Source organism: Heptranchias perlo, chromosome 10, assembly GCF_035084215.1.
Source record: "Heptranchias perlo isolate sHepPer1 chromosome 10, sHepPer1.hap1, whole genome shotgun sequence".
Classification (NCBI taxonomy): Eukaryota; Metazoa; Chordata; class Chondrichthyes; order Hexanchiformes; family Hexanchidae; genus Heptranchias; species Heptranchias perlo.
In genome coordinates this window covers 71,883,686-71,903,838 of record NC_090334.1, presented here as the reverse complement: position 1 = coordinate 71,903,838, position 20,153 = coordinate 71,883,686, and the positions used below count along the sequence as shown (strand labels likewise).

The following is a 20,153-nucleotide window of genomic DNA, read 5'->3' as shown; positions in this document are numbered from 1 at the left end:
CTAACCGGTCTGTGTTCCCTGTTTTCTCTCTCCCTCCTTTTTTAAATAGTGGGGTTACATTTGCCACCCTCCAATCTGCAGGAACTGTTCCATAATCTATAGAATTTTGGAAGATGACAACTAATGCATCCACTATTTCCATGGCTACCTCTTTTAATACTCTGGGATGCAGATTATCAGGCCCTGGGTACTTATCGGCTTTCAGTCCCATTAATTTCTCCAGCACTATTGTTTTACTAATACTAATTTCCTTTAATTCTTCCTTCTCACTAGACCCTTGGTTCCCTAGCATTTCTGGGAAGTTGTTTGGGTCCTCTTCCATGAAGACAGAACCAAAGTATTTGTTTAATTGCACTGCCATTTCCCTGTTCCCCATTATAAATTCTCCCCGTCAGGGACTGACTCTAAGGGACCTACATTTGTCTTCACTAATCTTTTTCTTTTTACATTATTCTAGAAGCTTTTACAGTCTACTTTTATGTTCCTTGCAAGTTTACTCTCATACTCTATTTTTCCCCTCTTAATCAATCTCTTGGTCCTTTTTTGCTGAATTCTAAACTGCTCCCAATCCTCAGGCTTGCTACTTTTCTGGCTCCTCTTTGGATCTAATACTATCCTTAATTTCTTTTTTAGCCATGGTTGGGTGCTTTTCCTTTTGTGTTTTTGCACCAGAAAGGAATGCATAATTGTTGCAATTCATGCATTCGTTCCTTAAATGTTAGCCATTGCCTATCCACCGTCATGCCTTTTAATGGAGCTTCCCAATATATCATAGCCAACTCAATCCTCATACCTTTGTAGTTTCCTTCGTTTAGATTTAGGATCCTAGTTTCAGATTGGATGACTTCACTTTCCATCTTAATGAAGAATTCTATCATGTTATGGTCACTCTTCCCTAAACGACCCCGCACAACAAGATTATTAATTAACCCCGTCTCATTGCACAATACCCAATCTAGGATAGCCTGTTCCCTGGTTGGCTCCTCAACGTACTGGTCTAAAAAAACCATCTTTTACACACTCCAGGAATTCATCCTCCACAGTATTATTGCTAATCTGGTTTGGCCAGTCTATATGTAGATTAAAGTCACCCATGATTACTGTAGTACCCATGTTACATGCATCTCTAATTTCCTGTTTGATCCCATCCCCTACATTACCACTACTGTTTGGAGGCCCATAGACAACTCCCACCAGTGTTTTCTGCCCCTTAGTGCTTCTTAACTCCACCCAGACTGATTCTACATCTTGATTTTCTAAGCCAATATCCTTTCTCACAATTGCTCTGATTTCATCCTTTACTAACAACGCCACCCACCTCCTTTTCCTTTTTGCCTGTCCTTCCTAAATATCGAATACCCTTGGATATTCAGCACCCAGCCTTGGTCACCCTGCAGCCATGTTTCTGTAATTGCTATTATATCATATCCGTTTACATCTATTTGCGCTGTTAATTCATATACCTTATTATGTGAATGCTTCGTGCATTCAGATACAGTGCCTTTAGATTTGTTTTTTCAACATTTTTAGACACTTCAACATTTTTATGTACTATGACCCTGTTTGTCTTATTACCATTTTTTCTTACCTGGATCCTATTTGTTGTCTTTGTTTGTACGCTCTGTCCCTTCCTGACACAATCTGGTTATCCTTACCCCAATCACTTTCCTGCACTGCTTCTTTGTCTTTTCTCTTTAGCATTCTAGATTTCTCTCCACCGGGACCCTCCCCCCCACCTTATTTAGTTTAAAGCCCTATCTACCTCCCTAGTTATTCGATTCAATAGAACTCTAGTCCCAGCATGGTTCAGGTGTAGTCCGTCCCAACGGAACAGCTCTCTCTTTCCCCAGTACTGGTGCCAGTGCCCCACAAATCGAAACCCACTTCTCCCACACCAATCTTTGAGCCACACATTCGTCTCCCTGATCCTACTGACCCTATGCCAATTTGCTTGTGGCTCAGGTAATAATTTTATACATAAAATCCTTTTGCTTTATACATCAAATTGTATAATTGTCTCTCTTGGAAGAAATACCTTCACATCTCTGTCTGTCTTCCGATACTCTGTATCCATCATCACAGAGAGAGCAGGTGTAGGATCCCTCAGTATTTGCACAGATTCCATCAGGGCAAACAGTCAGGAAAGCACATTCATTAATATCTATGAAACAAGTTCAAATAATCAATACATTAAGGGACATATTAGGTCCAATGTTATTACTCCATAGGAATAGCACTATTTGGACAGAAGGTTAATCCTAGCACAGAGCAGCTTCAAAGCTGCATTTATGTGAGCTGAATAATGAATGCATCAATCAGGAATAAGTCTTTGGCAGTACAGAAAAAACATTTCACTGTGGTAAAATTTAATTTATAACTTGTTATTTACCATCTATGTTAAGCCCTCTACTATTGGAAATTAACGTTTAAAGCAATCTAATTTTTGTTCCTATTCTGAGTACATTTTTCTCTTTTCTTGCTGACTGATAGAGCAGTCTAGGCAGGGGGATCTGTTCCCCAGCATCTGCCAATGTAGTCAAAAATTCAGTGGTATATTCAGGGAATCAGTTAAATCAGAGGTTTCCAACCTTTTGGAGGAGGGAATCAATGTAACACCTTTGTTAAAGAAGGGAGAGAAGGGTAAACCAGGTAACTACAAACTAGTTAGTCTAATGTCAGTTGTGGACAACTCTTCGAATCAATTAGAAATACATTTGGTGAGCATTTAGAACTTCATGGGTTAATCAAGAATAGCCAACTTAGACTTGTTAATGGCAAATCATGTTTAACAAATTTAATGAAGTGTTTTGACTGATTGGATAGGTAAAGGAAATTCAGTGGATGTAGTGTATATGAATTTTTAGGTTTTCGATAAGGTTTTTCACAAGAAGCTTGTTAGAAAAATTAGTGGTGTGATATAAGAGGAAATGTGGCAGCATAGATAGAAAGATGGTTGATGGACAGGAAACAAAGAGTTAGGATAAATGGGTGTGGCTCAGAATGAAAAAAGGATGGAAGTGGTACATCCTATGGGTCAGTGCCATACTCACTTTTGTTTTCGGTATATATCGAAGATTTGGACTTCAGCAGAGGGAGCACAGTTTCAGAATTATCTGATAATGCAGGGGAGTTAGAAAACAGCAAGGAGAACTGTAAAGTAGGAGGTTTGGCAAACAGCAAGGGGAACTGTAAAAGAATTCAGGAAGAGATAGACCGGTGCAATTTAATGTGGATAAGTTGGAGGAAAAACAAGGAATGGAAGTATACACTTAATGGAAAGGCATTGAAGAGTGTATGAACAGAGAGGCCTAGGGGTTCTAATACATAATTCCCATAAAGCATGTGTGCAATTGCAGCCATAAAAAAGGTCAACAGCATTTTGGAATTTATAAATAGGGGCATGGAATGCAAGCGTAAAGAAGTAATGATAAATTTGTACAAAACACTGGTTAGGCTAAACAGTATTGCATGCAGTTTTTGGTGTTGCATTACAGAAAGGATATTAAAGCCAAAGAGAGCATACAGCATAAATTCACCAGGATGATGTCAGGGTTGGGAAACTAGTTATGAGCAGAAATTTGAGACAGTGAGACTATTTCTATCGTTGCAGAGAAGGCCAAGAGGGGATTTAATAGAGATTTTTAAAAAATTATGAAACTTCCCGTTCTAAAATTGAGTCGCTGCCTGAACCTTACTTACCTTTTTGCTCTTCACTTACTGGCCAGGTTTGGTCATCTCTCCCTTCATCTGTTGTCCTGTTCTAACTTAATGCCCTGTCTGGTCCACCCCCGACACCGAGGGGTTATATTGGATAACCCCTGAAATCGGGCGCGGGGGATGTGGTGTGCAATTAACCCGTGCCCGTTCGTTGAGTTGCAGGCAGCATGTACACATTCATGCTGCCTGGTAATTTACCTGATAGCTGTGAGCAGCCAGGCCTAGCTGCGCTGTTGAATGGCTGCTCACCAGCCGGGGGGAGCCCCAATATCACGAGTGGCTAGCACCATTTAAAGGCAGCCTGCATCTCTTATTTGCAAAATATAAGGTACGGGTCCGCACAGAATCTGAACGGAGATCAGAGATCGCACACGTAAAACACAGATGCAGGTCCCGTCCCTATGTTTACAAACTGTTGAGTTATGTTAAAACATTGAATAAAGGTTGCGCGCTACTAAATCCTACATCCTCCAATCTGCATGCCACACCTCACCAATCTGCCGATCTGAGTTTATACCAGGCCTGCGAGAAAGCGTGCACCAAGGTTCTCTGCTGATGCACTAGAGGCCTTGGTGCAAGAGGTGGACAGAAGGAGGGGCATCCTATATCCGCAGGAGGGCAAGAGGCCCTTCCAGACAAATGCTCAAGAGGCAATGGGAGGCAGTGGGGAATGAAGTCAATGCCAGGCGGATAGCACCACGAACATGGATGCAGTGCAGGAAGAAGTTCAATGCTTTGACACGAGTGGTCAAAGTGAGTGAGGTCAATTGTCAAGTGCATTTCCTACCAACTGCACCACTAGCTGCATCCACTGCTCCTCGCACTACACCACCCCATCACGCACATACCAACAAACTCTTTCAATCAGTACTCAACCCTTTCAATCAGATGCTTCCTCTCACCCTCACACATTACCACTTTTGCAAGCCGCGCACCCACAACTCACAGGTCACACACACACACACACTGGCAGCTATTCAACCATGACAGGCACATCACCCAAACATCCTACAGGACACTCATCGACATATGTCCTGCTTTCTTGCAGAAGAAGGTGGCGCATAACAGAAGGCAGCAAGTGGCAGTAGCTCCATTGAATATGAACCTGCTGTCCTCTCTCAAGATGACAGCATTCCTGTCCCACCCCTGCCACCCTGCCAGTGCCCTTGCTGTTGCCTGTCAGCTAGCCAGCCCACTCCCTGTAGAGTTTTGAAACTTTATTATTGAAACATCGGAAGATAAGATAAGGCCCCTTGAGCCTGTTCAGCCATTCAATAAGATCATAAGAACATAAGAAATAGGAGCAGGAGTAGGCCATAAGGCCCCTCGAGCCTGCTCCGCCATTCAATAAGATCACGGCTGATCTGATCCTAACCTCAAATCTAAATTCATGTCCAATTTCCTGCCCGCTCCCCGTAACCCCTAATTCCCTTTACTTCTAGGAAACTGTCTATTTCTGTTTTAAATTTATTTAATGATGTCGCTTCCACAGCTTCCTGGGGCAGCAAATTCCACAGACCTACTACCCTCTGAGTGAAGAAGTTTCTCCTCATCTCAGTTTTGAAAGAGCAGCCCCTTATTCTAAGATTATGCCCCCTAGTTCTAGTTTCACACATCCTTGGGAACATCCTTACCGCATTCACCCGATCAAGCCCCTTCACAATCTTATATGTTTCAATAAGATCGCCTCTCATTCTTCTGAACTCCAATGAGTAGAGTCCCAATCTACTCAACCTCTCCTCATATGTCCGCCCCCTCATCCCCGGGATTAACCGAGTGAACCTTCTTTGTACTGCCTCGAAAGCAAGTATGTCTTTTCTTAAGTATGGAGACCAAAACTGTATGCAGTATTCCAGGTGTGGTCTCACCAACACCTTATATAACTGCAGCAATACCTCCCTGTTTTTATATTCTATCCCCCTAGCAATAAAAGCCAACATTCCGTTGGCCTTCTTGATCACCTGCTGCACCTGCAAACTAACTTTTTGATCTGTGACCCAACTCCATATCTCCATATACCTGTCTTAGCCCCTTATCCCTTAATACCTTTGGTTAACAAAAATCTATCAATCTCAGATTTAAAATGAACAATTGAGCTAGCATCAACTGCCGTTTGCAGAAGAGCATTCCAAACTTCGACCACCCTTTGCTTGTAGATGCATTTCCTAACTTCACTCCTGCAAGTCCTGGCTCTAATTTTTAGGCAATGTCACCTAGTCCTAGTATTCAAGTATAGGAGACCTTCAAACACAGGTACAATTGCATCAGTAGCTAGAAACAATAATCAAGCAACTAACCCTTTTAGTAACGCTGATGGGGGGCGTCCTACATGCTGTTTGCAACCTGTTCAGCTGTGCGAGGTTAAGACAGTGCATTGGCTGGAGCGTTGAGTTCCAAAATCGCATCTGTCCCTTTAAATCAGTGTTGCACACTGATCTACCCGCATATTCTCCCTACTTTACATGCTGCTGGCATTCGTCATCTGCAAACGCCTTTACCAAGATGGCGTTCAGCACACGTCATGCTAGAAGTGTGCGCACGCATTCTGGTCGCCATTTTGGGTCCTTAGGAGGCTCCGCAGTGCCCACAAAACGGCCGCCAGGAGGCTCAATTTATAGCCCTAATGCCCTGGCCATTGCTTCCTCCCTGCTGCTCACTTTGCCTCTGCTGCTTTATTCTCTGTCGCTGCAGCCATCAGTTCTATGACCGGCCTCCACTGCCAAGTTTTATTACTTGAAAACTTCAGGCTCAGCTTTTCAAACTTCCTAGGCCCGAAGAACTGGTAACGGTAGATTTATGATTAGTCTAAACCCACTAGTCAGAGGGCAGCCTTTTCTAGTCCTCCAGGCCTGTGAATTTTAAAAAGCCAAGGCCAAGCAAAAGCAGGAACTAGCATTATGCATAAGCATGCAAAGAAGGAATAGTGGGTTGGGTAAAAGGAGCTCGCGGGCCAGTTTTGGTGCACAAGCCACATGTTGAGAACTCCTGAGTTAAATGGTCTAGATTGTATTGGACTTATTTGAAAATGTTCACATACCTATGCAGCTCTTCTGATCTGTCACAAGTTCGAAACCTTGGTTACAAATGCATCTGTAAGAGCCATCCATATTGATACATCTCCCATTGGCACAAATGCCATAAGTCAAGCACTCATTCTCATCTGAAACAGGCACAACATCATAACATTAGGGACTGTAAGGCTTTCAATTTGATTTTTAAAAAATTATTCCAGAAGGATTCAATTACACAAGAAAAACAACCAAAATGCATATGCTTTATTTTTTCACTTAATCTCTAATAAACAGTCAACAATTATTGTATTTACAATTAATAATCCACAGAGCTGACAGGAGTTGCAGTGATATAATGTAAATTGAAAGTCTCTAATGGCAACACTACTGAGAAAAGAAAAAATGTTCCCTTTATTCTAATTGTTCCACGAAGCACTAGAATGTATGCACTGATCCCAGCTGGCAGCATTGCATCTTGGACGTGCTCAAGGGCTGAAGTCATTTAACCATCAAGTTTGCATCAGGCAATAACAGGGTGTAAAACTGGCTCCTTGTTGCTCTGTCTATTGTATGTCAACAACAGGAGGTTATGCCAAAATCTACTCAATCACACAAGCTGCAATTAATCTTCATTTTTTCTTTTCTTCCATCCTCCTGTCATTATTTTGCTCTTCTCTTTTGAAGCACTGATTTGTGCTGGGGTAAGGTTTTATGAATGTCATAATTTCTCCGTTATCTTGTCCAAGTGGCTATTTTTCACGTTTGTTACTAGACAATGAGTGTACGGATGCTTTTTCAACCATGTGGGGGCAACAAATTCCTCTATTCAATGTCCACACACACACCAACTTTCCATTAAGAGTCACTGCATTGTCAATGGCAGCAGGAAGCCTGGCTGATTTTTCTTCACCCTGCTCAGAGGTGCTGAAACTAATTCTAGCACTCTTATCACCACCCTGGTAGAGATGAGCCAACTCAATGCAAACTAGACTTGAAACTTCCTCTCCAAGTCACACACCATTCTTTCATTGTTTCAAAGTTGTGCAACTCTCTACCTAGCATCATTTCTTTTTATTTGTTCTTGGGATGTGGGTGAAGTTGGCAAGGCTGTATTTATTGCCTATCGTAGTTGCACAGGAAAGGTGGTTCTCCTTGAACCGCTAGTCATGGTGTTAGGTAGGGAATTCCAGGATGTTGACCCAGTGACAATGAAGGAATAGCGATACAAGTCCAAGTCAGGATGATGTGTGACTTGGAGAGGGTCTTAGAAGCGATGCTGCTCTTGTTCCTCTTGGTGGCAGAGGTTGTGGGGGAGGAAGGTACTATCAAAGTAACCTTTGTGGGGGCACCATCATTATAAGGATTGCAGTGGTTTAAAAAGAAGGCCCATCAACACCTTCTCAGGGTAACTAGAGATGGACAAAAATGTGGCCTTGCTTGCATCATCCACATCCAGAGAACAAATTTTAAAAAATCTTTTGGTCTTCCTTGATTTTCCCCCTCCAATCTTTTCTCCTTCTGCATTGAAGGTGCTGATTGGTGCTGGGTTATAATTCTAGCTCCAATATATCATCCAACTGGATATTATCCAACCTAGACAGTGACGGGGTGAAGCTGGTCTATACCAGTAACGTGAAATGGGCTCATAGCGAATCGGCAGTCCGTTTTACACCATGCCCGGTTTTCGTTTCCATTGATTTCAATAGAAAAGAACATCAGATGCGACGTAAAATGGGCTGCCGATTCGCTATGAGCCCATTTTGCGCTACTGGCATCAACCAATTTCCCCCGAGTGTTGATAGGCTAATTGATGTGGGGGATTGAGCTCAATGCTGTTCTCATACTATGTTTACAAAGATACAATTTTGGTGCCCAATCTGACTGCATTTCTCAGCTGAGCACATACTGGGGATTAAACATGGGTCCTTCCTCTCTGTATCTGTATCGCAGCCTATCATTCTGTTATCACATCCAGCCACTGACACATTGGGGAAGGTCCTCCTAATCGGTGTGGTTTAGTACCCATCGTGCAGTGCATTTATTCAGTAAGCTCTAATGGCAGCACAGTTCATCTGTTTATTAAAAGAAACTTACATCCATGTGCAAAAGATCACAGCAATTAGTTAACTACAAGGAAAATTAATTCCTTCTATTACTTTTGTTTAAATTATCTACATCTGTTAATCCAATAATGGATTAGTTGAAATGCTGCGTAAAAACTGTGGTTAAAATTGGCAACCCTAATCTAAATGGGGTCACTATAGTTCTAAATTAAACTAAAAAGTAATTTCTCTGCAACTCCACTCTTTCTCTCTCTCTCTCACATGCATGCATACATACACACTGTATATGTCATATTTAAACCCCTCGTTCCTGCATGTTTCTAACGTTTCTCCTTTCTCCCTTCTGCTCCATAGCCATTCCTAACTTACTCTCTATCACTGCTGCAGTTGCTTCTCAGTCCCACTCTCATAGTGAGACAAGGCGCAGAGTAGTAGGGCTATCTGGGCATTCTCAATGCAGTGAAAGTAGTTGATTCTCTCACTAATCATAACCTTATGATAACCCTGTTCCCATTATAATAATGAGATGCTTTATAGTGTGCTCCTCGGGTAAAGTACTTTACTAAATAGAGAGGTGGAGACTGAAGAGGAAAAAAAAGTTTAGAGGGGAGGTCAAAAATGTGGGAGGTTTTGAAGACAAGGAGCGTGGTAGCAAGACAAAGTGATTTTGAGATGGAATTCCAGAGGGCAGAGTTGTTGTGAATGAATGATTAATCTCCAGTGGTGCTGGAGGGAACAGGCAGCAAGCAATAATGTGGAGTCGGAGCAAGAGAGGGTGCATGCAGGGATGGCTGGAGCAGATTGCCTCGAAAGTGCAGTGCAAAACCATAGAAGGTTTCAAAGATGAAGTTGAGTGTCTTGAAGTCAATTTGCTGGGGCTCAGAGAGCCAGTGGTGAGGATCAGAGTGATGGGTGTGCAGGACTTTGTGCAAGAGAGGACACAGTGGAAGACTGAATTTGTGAAGGGTGGTGGTGAGGAGGGCAGCGAGGGAATATTTGGGATGATGAAAGCATGGATTATAATTTCAGTAGCAGTGAGGGAGAGGTAGAGCATAAGCAGTCAATGTTCAAGGGTAAAAATATGCCTTCTTGGTGATGGAGTTAAAAAATTCAGTTCAAGTCAGTTGTGCACTATTAGAGGGTAGAGCCTGAGACCGTAGCTGGGGAGAGGTTGACAGAGTTGGAGTGAAAGGTGTATTGCAGCTAGCCAAAGCTGAAAAAGAAGGATTTGGCATTGCTGACTTGAGCTTAAGATATTTTGATTGATCCAGTAATTGATGTCAGACGGTCAGAAAGTACAGCAACAGCCTTTGAATTGATGTCACTGGCAGAGAGATGGAGGTGGATGTCACTGCCGTACAAGAGAAGGGCATCCCTTGCTTATGGATGATACTACCCCTGCACAACTTGTAAATGATGAATAGGAGGGATCCTGGGGCACACAAATTAGAAGTCACCAGAGATATGGGAAGAAGAAACCCCAACCCTAACCAATTGGTTTGCATTGTAGTAAGACAGATAGGAGTGAAACCACAGAATGAACTGCAGAGGAAATGTGTTGGAGGGGAATGTAGTGGTCTGAAGTGTCATCTTTTGTAGATAGATCAAGGAGAAATAGTAACTGTGGGATGTCATTTGTGACTTTGATCTGTAGTTTGTAGTGGGTGGGTCAGAAATTGGGTTGGGATTTGAACAGAGTGGTGAGAGAGGTAAGCGTGTACATAGGTAATAACATATGCTCAAGGGGGTTGGCGAGAAAAGGTTGGTTGAATATAGCGTTGCAGTTTGAGAAAATAGAGGGATTAAAAGTTTTTTTTTAAAGGAAGAGGTGACGGCAGTAGTTTCAAAAGGGTGGTGACAGTGCCTGAGGATGAGGAAAGATTAGTAAGGTTACGTTAGTGAGGAGTTGGGTTGGGATGGGTTGAAGGAGCAGATGAGTTTGAAGAAGGCTGCCCCCCCACCCGCTGCGGAGACTGCAGAGAAGCTACAGTCTAGATCACAAAATACTTGCAGATGAGGAAGTCCACTTAGGCCATCTTAATACATTCATCCAGAACAATCTGACACTCGCTCCATTTCTGCATCTAGTTATGTGTTAAATGATTCCAGGGTTTTTACCTTTACCAGTCTGCTTGGAAGTCCATTCCAAGTGTTGTTCTGCATGAAGATGAACCTCCTGATATCAGTCCTAAAGTTACCTTTTAATAGTGTGTATCCATATCCCTTTGTTTAATTTATAATATTTTAGATTCCATATCACATACTATCCTATATACCTTTATAAGATCACCTCTCAGATACCTCCTTTCCAAGCAGGGAAGCCCAAGTCTCTTCATTCTTTACTCATAACTCAGCCCCCTGAGAATAAGGTTCAGCCTTGTGTCTCTTCTCTGCACTGCATCCAGCGATTGAATTTCTCCTTTATTTCTTGGTGACCAGAACTGGATGTAGTAATCAAGATGTGGTCTACCAGAGCACTGTACATTTTGATCACAACGTGCACTGACTTGTTTTCTACTATTTTGGTTATGTAGTTCAACATTCTATTGGCTTTGTTGATAGCCCCTTTGCATTGGCTGGACATATTGCGCTCGATATTAGCAGGGCGGCGGGTTCGCAGCGGGGGGTTGGCTGGGCGCGTGGGTAACTCGCCCGGTGAAATCAGTGTGCTCTGCACGGAATCGCAGGCTAATTGGAGCCACTTACCTGTGCTTCTGGGTTTCCCGCTGGTAAGCTGCGTGGCGGGTGGACTGCGCATGCGCAGTCTGTCAGCTGAAGGAGCCCTATTTAAAGGGGCAGTCCTCCACTGACTGATGCTGCAGAAAATAGGAAAAATTACAGCATGGAGCAGCCCAGGGGGAAGGCTGCTCCCAGGTTTAATGATGCTTCACTCCAGATATCAGTGGATGGGGTGAGGAGGAGGGGGAGGACAGAGATCATCCCCCCGGCGGGCGGGAGGAAGCGGCCTGCCACCGCCACCAAGAAGGCCTGGCTCGAGGTGGCAGAGGTCACCAGCACCACCAACATATCGTGCACCTGCATATAGTGCAGGAGGCGCTTCAATCACCTCAGTAGGTCAGCCAAAGTGAGTATTTCCCCTACACTCCGTCTGCCACATCACCACCCCAACCCCACATCTCCTTCTGCACTGCCAACACTACTCGATCACATCACCCCTCATACCCACTCAAACCTCATCCTCATCTTACCTGCACTCACTCACCTTGCCAGTACTCATCCCACCACTACCACTCAACCCAATCCTCATACAATCTCATGGCTCTATCTCATACTCACCCTCTCATGCATCTCTATCACAGTCAGCCTCACTCAACCTGCCACTACCTGTGCTGCAGCCACAGGGCATGCATCACATATGTGCAGTAGGAAGCGTAAGGCAAATGTGTTGTGAGCATGAAGGGGATGCACAAGGGTGTTTGAGGGTTTGTCATGGTGTTTACCTATATTTAATTTCTGATCAACTCACATATCATATTATATTGTCACCACTACTGCCACGTCTTTGCGAATCTTGTCTGGTTTGTGCAATAATGCCCTTTCCTAAGGATCACAATGAAGACCCACAACTGATGCCACCCATTGTGGGTGTAGGTGTATTTGCAGGGCTCTTTTGTGCAGACGACTGAGAGACGTCGGCGATGTCCCCAGTGGCACCCTGGAAGGATGCGGAGGAGAAGTTGTTGAGGGCAGTGGTGACTTTGACAGCGACAGGTAAGAAGATGGTGCTCGGGCCAGCTGGGAGCAGCTCGGCATGAAGGAGGCTGCAGATGTCCACGACTACATGTCGAGTGACTCTGAGCCTCCGTGTGCACTGCTGCTCAGAGAGGTCCAGGAAGCTGAGCCTCGGTCTGTAGAACCCGAGGTGAGGGTAGTGCCCTCTGCGACGCATCTCTCTCTGCGGTTGCCCTCCCTCCTGCTGTGCAGGTGGATGTGTCACAGCACTGTCTTGTGGAGCTCCACATGTCAGAGGTGGACGGCATGGCCGGCGAGGCTGGTGATGCTGTTCGCCCTCCGAGGACGACATGACTGCAGCTACGGCGGCCCCCATCCGGAAGATGTACATTTGAGGGGGTCCGCAAGGTAGGTAAATGTGTCCGGACACCGGGGTAAGTGTGCAAGTTGGTGAATTTTATTGTTAGGAGGAGAGTGGTGGAGGCCAAACTTTGTCCAAAGTGACAGAGTGGCCTCCTGCAATGAGTGACGGTCTCCCCCGCCACCCGTCAAATGAACCTTTGCAGCTGCCACAGGCTGATGGCTGCAACACGTCCATTTGAACTGGAAGTGTTTCCCCAAGTACGGGAAACAGTCTCAGTTAATTTCAAAATCCCAGCCCTCCTAAAATATCATGTTAATCAGGTCTGTAAACGACCTGAGGTACCTGTTTAAGTACTTTAAGTGGCACCCCGCCGGCTTTATTTGCTGGCGGGAGTCCCACATGCGGGGGCTGCACGCCACTGGGGAACCCGGAAGTGGGCGGGTTGGAGCCGGGCTCCAGACCTGCCCCAGGAATCCCCGATTTTCGCAACCCCCCCACCACAAACGCACCCAATCGCGGGTGCGAAAATCGAGCCTATTAAGTGTAAAGTTCTAAGCTTCCTAGATCTCTTTCAACTTTATCCGTAGCTATTTCAACCCCATTCATGAAGCATGCATGTTGTTCATTTTCTTTCCTACATGCAAAACGAAAATACACTTCTCTGCATTAAATTTCATCTGCCATTGTTCGGCTAACTCACATTTTGTTTAGCTCATTATGTAGTTTCTGGATTGCCTCCTTCAATTCCACTGACTCGCTGGGATCTTAGCTGGGATCAGAGGTGAAAGGAGCAAGATGCATGGCAAAGGAAGAGGAGGCAGAGAGAGACCAACAGATCGTCTTGATTTGGGAAACAAAAGTCAATGAGATTATCACATTTAATATCAGAAGTAAAATGCAGTATGTGAAACAGGTTGAGGCAAGGGTTTCTGTTGGAGCAGAGTAGTTGGGGGTTGTTCTTGCTCTCCAGGATGTCTAAGTATTTTCAAATTCTTATGATGAAACAAATCAATGTTGCATGGGATTTCTTGCAGTCATGCAATTTACTCAACAGAGGCAAGTGAGTTAGCTATGGTTTTATTATGAGTATCAATTATCAGGCTCAGGTGACAAATCCCCAGGGCCTGATAATCTACATCCCAGAGTACTAAAGGAAGTGGCCCTGGAAATAGTGGATGCATTGGTGATCATTTTCCAAAATTCTATAGACTCGAGAACAGTTCCTACAGATTGGACGGTGGCAAATGTAACCACACTATTTAAAAAAGGAGGGAGAAAAAACAGGGAATTACAGACCAGTTAGCCTAACATCAGTAGTGGGGAAAATGCTAGAGTCTATTTTAAAAGATGTGATAACAGAACACTTGGAGGGCATTAATGGGATTGGACAAAGTCAGCATGGGTTTATGAAAGGGAAATCATGCTTAACAAATCTACTGGAGTTTTTTGAGGATGTAACTAGTAGGATAGGGAAGAACCAGTGAATGTGGTGTATTTGGATTTTCAGAAGGCTTTTGATGAGGTCCCACTCAAGAGGTTAGTGTGCAAAATTAAAGCACATGGGATTGGGGGGAATATACAGGCATGGATTGAGAATTGGTTGACAGACAGGAAGCAGAGAGTAGGAATAAACGGGCCTTTTTCCGGGTGGCAGGCAGTGACTAATGGGGTACTGCAGGGATCAGTGCTTGGGCCCTAGCTATTCACAATATATATCAATGATTTGGATGAGGGAACTAAATGTAACATTTCCAAGTTTGCAGATGACACAAAGCTGGGGTGGAACGTGAGCTGTGAGGAGGATGCAAAGAGGCTCCGATGTGATTGAGACAAGTTGGGTGAGTGGGCAAGAACATGGCAGATGCAGTATAACGTGGATAAATGTGAGATTATCCACTTTGGTTGTAAAAACAGAAAGGCAGATTATTAACTGAATGGTGATAGATTGGGAAAAGGGGAGGTGCAACGAGATCTGGGTGCCCTTGTACACCAGTTGCTGAAAGCGAGCATTCAGGTGCAGCAAGCAGTTAGGAAGGTGAATGGTATGTTGGCCTTCATTTCAGGAGAATTTGAGTACAGGAGCAGGGATGTCTTACTGCAGTTATTCAGGGCCTTGGTGAGACCACATCTGGAGTATTGTGTGCAGTTTTGGTCTCCTTATCTGAGGAAGGATGTCCTTGCCATGGAGGGAGTGCAATGAAGGTTTACCAGACTGATTCTTGGGATGGCAGGACTGACGTATGAGGAGAGATTGGGTCGACTAGGCCTATATTCACTAGACTTTAGAAGAATGAGAGGTGATCTCATCGAAACATATAAAATTCTAACAGGACTAGACAGACTAGATGCAGGGAGGATGTTCCCGATGGCTGGGGAGTCCAGAACCAGGGGTCACAGTCTCAGGATACGGGGTATGCCATTTAGAACCGAGATCAGAAGAAACTTCTTCACTCAGGGGGTGATGAACCTGTGGGATTCTCTACCACAGGAGGCAGTGGAGGCCAAGTCATTAGATGTATTCAAGAAGGAGATAGATATATTTCTTAATGCTAAAGGGATCAAGGGATATGGGGAAAAAGCGGGAACAGGGTACTGAGTTAGACGATCAGCCATGATCATTTTGAATGGCGGAGCAGGCCTAAAGGGCCGAATGGCCTACTCTTGCTCCTATTTTCTATGTTTCTATGTTATTTTAATGTTAAAGGCACTATATAAATGCAAGTTGTTGCTGATATTTTTGATGGACTCAAATTCAATTTTGATTTTTTCAATCAGGTATCTAATTTAGGATCATACTTAACTGAGCTTCTGATTTGCCCATAAAAGAGAGCTTAAATATTAATATTTACCAATGCAGTGGATTTTAAAATGTTCAGAACCAATTTGTGACTTCTCCCTTGTGGAATAAACTGTATATCCTGCCATCCCCCAAAAATAATACTATTTCTATGGACATGTAGTTACTAAAAACAGTTTCATTGTTGGTTTTGTACTTCAGGTGCAACTTCTAAAATGTTGTGGCCTATAATCCAGAAATGACAACATGTCACATGGCGAAAAGGATTTAATATAGCTCACAGGAAGTATTACGAAACCAGTTCAAGAAAAAATATCCTGTTTTGTTAATCCCATACTGCTGAAAACTCACCCAAAATAAATCTGGATCAGCAGAACACACACTTCAGTAGCACATCTGTTGCAGCTTGCTCTGCAAAATAGTTACATTCCCCCAGTTTTTTTGGTTTGAATTGCTGACCTTCTGCAATATGTGATCCAATATGTGTCTATGTGATCAACAACATCTGCTTGAAATTTGCTAAAGGACCAAGTAACTCAGAGAGGGGGGATGTAGTCACATTGAAGAGGATTCAGCATGCACAATATTGACGCCAATGCCACCAGGCAGGGAAAATCTTATGAAGGACGTATGCTAGTTATCACCGGGTATCAAACAGATGGCTTGTGAACACATTGTAACAATCTTTTAAATTTAAATCTGGTCTCTGGCAAGTTGTGGTACTGCTTAGCTAAGAACCAGCAAAACTCTGCCAGGAGAGATTTGAGTGCATCTACTTCAATTATTGGGTCTCTATGATTTTTTTTTGGTTCGGATGTAATTTCTTTCCAGTGAAACTATGGCTCCAATATTTACGGGGAGATATTTATGGGGAGGGAGCGGGGACGTGTGTTTGTAGGGGCGAAAACCACAAATGCTGGGATGGCGGAGGTCCTGCCAAATTTAATGCAGGGCCTCATTATCATTTTTTTACTGTTTCCCCCCTGGCATCCGGCCAGATTGAGAGACTGGCTGGCTGCCGGGGGGGAAAGCTGGCGGTGAAATGTCGCAGCCAGAGACCATTGAGAACGGTCCCCGGCGACCGGAAGCATTGCAGGTCGTGGGGGGGTGGGGGTGTCGGACCAGCAATCAGGATGGGGGGCGGGGCGGGAAGCATCACGGGTTGGTGTGAGTCGAACCGGAAATCGGGAGTCGGGAGGGAGGGGGACCAGGAGAGATCGCGGGCTGGTGGGGGGGTGGGATGTCAGACCGGCAATCGGGAGGGAGGACCAGGAAAGATCATGGGTTGGTGTGGGGGGGGAGAAAATGAGCCAACTGTGGCAGAAGATTCACTTGGGGGGCTGGGGGGGAAGCACTCCTGCTTCTCCTGGCCCACAAGCGGTACTGGAAAAGCCCTTACCTACTGAAGCAGGCATCTCCTACCTCCCTTTAGCTGCCAGGTTTCCCCAGCACCGGGAAACCCGGCCCGCAGTTGTTCAAGTCAAATGGCTGCCAAAATCTCAGGAATGGAGCCTCATTAACATATTATAATCATGGACCCGTCTCTCCGGTGCGGGTTATTCAGATGCGCCTAAACCCGCCGTGGTTAAAACGGAAGTAGGCGCATTTGTGGCAGGCTTTGCATATTTGCCGATTTAACCCCGCCCCTGACCCGCTCCCATCCATCGTGGGGGTGTTAAAATGACCCCCTATAGCTATGAGATACATATTTTCACAGCAAAATACTTCCCCTACCTTCTCATACAAAAAATGATGTTAATTTCATTGTTCAATTTGCTCAATTGCATACGTTTGAAAAGTTCTTCATTCATAGATTAAAACATTCTACAGTATTGACATGAACAATAAAAAATGGGCAAATTATCAATGGAAAGCTAAGCGTGTACACAAGTGCTTTTGTTGGATGCACTTTTGAGGAAATTTAAATAAAATTGCCATAAAAGATTAGAGAGTCCAAATATTAATATTTACCCATGTAATAGAGTTCTAAATTCTTCATAACCTATTTGTGTCTTCCTCCCTTGTGGAATAAACTGTATATCCTGCCATTCCTAAAAAGATAATACTATTGCTATGGAGGTGTGATCAGTTCAGCAGCATGACCAGAATATTTACCATCTTGAGCACAAGGGAAAACTTATATTATCCAACTCATCCACAGGGTCCCATCTTTCCATCTGAGCTAACTTTAACAGGGAAGTAGATAAGAATAAAGTGGTGAGGGAAAATTTTAAGCTAGCACTAATAGACATTTTCTTCTTTATGAAGCAATGTCTACAGATTTCCTTCCTTAAAAGTGTTCATTGAATGAGGTGCTAAAACTTGGCTTGTTCAAGGTTGAGCTGCATAGAAACAGAAAGTTCATCAGCTTGAGTGAATAAAGGAAGTTTAGTTACTTAATTCAGCAGGCCTGTGACCAAGCAATAATTAAGACAGTGGTTGACTTATTAGCTACTATAACTTTGTTCATTTCAATGTGATAGCTGCCTCTGGGAGTAAGGTTGGGGTGTAGGATACCTCCACCTTTAGGATTTGGGTTGGAGTCAAGGGTGACTCTGGGATTTGGATTGGGTTAAGGAAATGACACTGGGAATGGGGTCAGAGTCAGGCTGATAGTAGGAATAACAGAAGGCAGGTTGGCTCAAGCTGAAATCTGGCATTGCGCTGGGGTCAGGAATCAGTAAAATTTTAAAGACTTTAATGCTAAGTTCATCACGCTGCACAGCTGTATACATTTCATAAATGTTATGTTAAATGCACTTCACTGGTGTTTGCACCAATTCTGAAATTGTTCTATTAAAAACTTAGGAGATATAGGGCTAGAAATTGGGCCATGTAGCGCCCGTTGTTACGGCAGAGCGGGCCTACAACGAGAGCCATGCTGCCATGCGCAACACCAATGAGCATACCATAGGCGTTCCAAAGCAAATCTTCCGCTGCCTGGACCATTCTGTTGGAGCCCTGCAGTACTCAGCTGAGAGGGTGTCAAGAATCGTCATGGTATGCTGCATGCTGCACAAACTCGCCACTATGAGGGAACAGTCCTTGCCACCAATTATCCGGCATGACCCTGAGCCAGAGGAAGAGGCTGAGGAAGAGGAGGAGGAAGAGGCTCAGGATGAGGGAGAGGAGACGGAGGGGGAAGTGCAGGAAGACGCAAGGGGGCAACTGGCCCTGTCTGCCAGGGCTCTGCGTGCTCACCTGATCCGTGAGCGATATCAATAACGTGAACGATATCTCCCAAGTCACCAACAGTCCTACACTCCCCACCCGTCCTCTCCCACATGACCATCAAATCGCCCTCTATATGATTACACATTGCTTCCTCCCTCAGCTCATTGCAGAAATAAAAACCACCACCAAATGCAAATTTAAATTCACATTTATAAATTAACACATGAAATGATGCAAACAAAATGAGAGTATTCACCCTTGTGCATTCCATTGTGCCTGCTGTTCGTGTGCTTTTATCTCGCCTAGTGCTCCTACAGTGGCTGGAGCATGGGTGGTGGAAGGCTGCTGACCTTCACTGGTGGAGCATGCAGATGGTCTTGAAGGAAGACCTTGAGCAGCTCTGGGCCAGGAGGGCCCGGCTTCAGACTGTACCATCTCGGTCGCAGCCGTCTTGCCTGGCTGGCTGATAGGCAACAGCAAGGAGACTGGTGGAGTGACAGGGGTGGGAACAGGAATGCTGTCATCCGGACAAAGCACAGCAGGTTTGACTGCCATGATGCCACGGCCACTCGCACGGGGCGCTGCCTAATCACTCCTGGTGATCAGCTGGAGAATGGATTACTGGAATGCTGTGACGCCCTGGAAGCCCCGTTCCACATTGGTGCCCAGAGCCATGATAGCAGCAGTCTGCGCTTCCATAGCAGTAATCTGAGCTTCAACTGAAGCTTGCAGACCTTTGATCACATCTGTTTGTGCTGCAATGGAAGCTGCTTGTGCTGCAATGGAAGCCGCAACATCGGCCATCAGATGCTGCATCATGGTGGGTTCCTCAGGTGTGCTGATGGAGCTGACCACCCATTCCATGTGGGTAAGGTTGGGCTCCAAGCTCTGCGCAAAGCCCTGTGCCAAGTTCGAGGTGGACCTCTCCATGCCCCTTGACATTATGCGCAGGCTTTCTGGCAGGCTTTCCAGTGCACCAAGCATTTGGTGGTGTACGCCCATCAGCCATCTTCTGTAGCCTGGCCCATCGAAGTCATCATCTGACCCCTTGGCAGCAGAACCACTGTGTGACCTTGCCCTCCGGCGAGCTTGTGCGCGGTGTCTCACCACATGCAAGTCCTTCCTCTAACCTAGCCTCTAAAGGACGCGCAGTGTCAGTATCTGAGCTGATGGATGTGAGTGTAAGATCAAGTGATGGTGTGGCTTCATTGTCTCCCTCCTCCTTGGACGGTGCTGGCTCCAGTCCTTGGGTATCTACAATGACAAAGGGAAACAGGTTGAGTTGTGGAGCAGGGAGGGAGCAAGTAAGACGTGTGTGCTAGCACCATCTGCAG

General features: G+C 44.7%; 1 protein-coding gene across 1 annotated transcript in view; it reads right to left on the bottom strand.

Annotated features, from left to right (window-relative positions):
• Nucleotides 1–20,153, bottom strand: part of LOC137326682 (latent-transforming growth factor beta-binding protein 2-like) — a 607,725-nt gene that overhangs the window by 111,338 nt on the left and 476,234 nt on the right. Inside the window, exons 21-22 of the mRNA XM_067992000.1 lie at nucleotides 6,755–6,877; nucleotides 2,036–2,161 (exon numbers count right to left, since the gene is read on the bottom strand). Of these exons, the coding sequence (XP_067848101.1) occupies nucleotides 2,036–2,161; nucleotides 6,755–6,877 (249 nt within the window). The remainder of the gene's footprint in view (nucleotides 1–2,035; nucleotides 2,162–6,754; nucleotides 6,878–20,153) is intronic.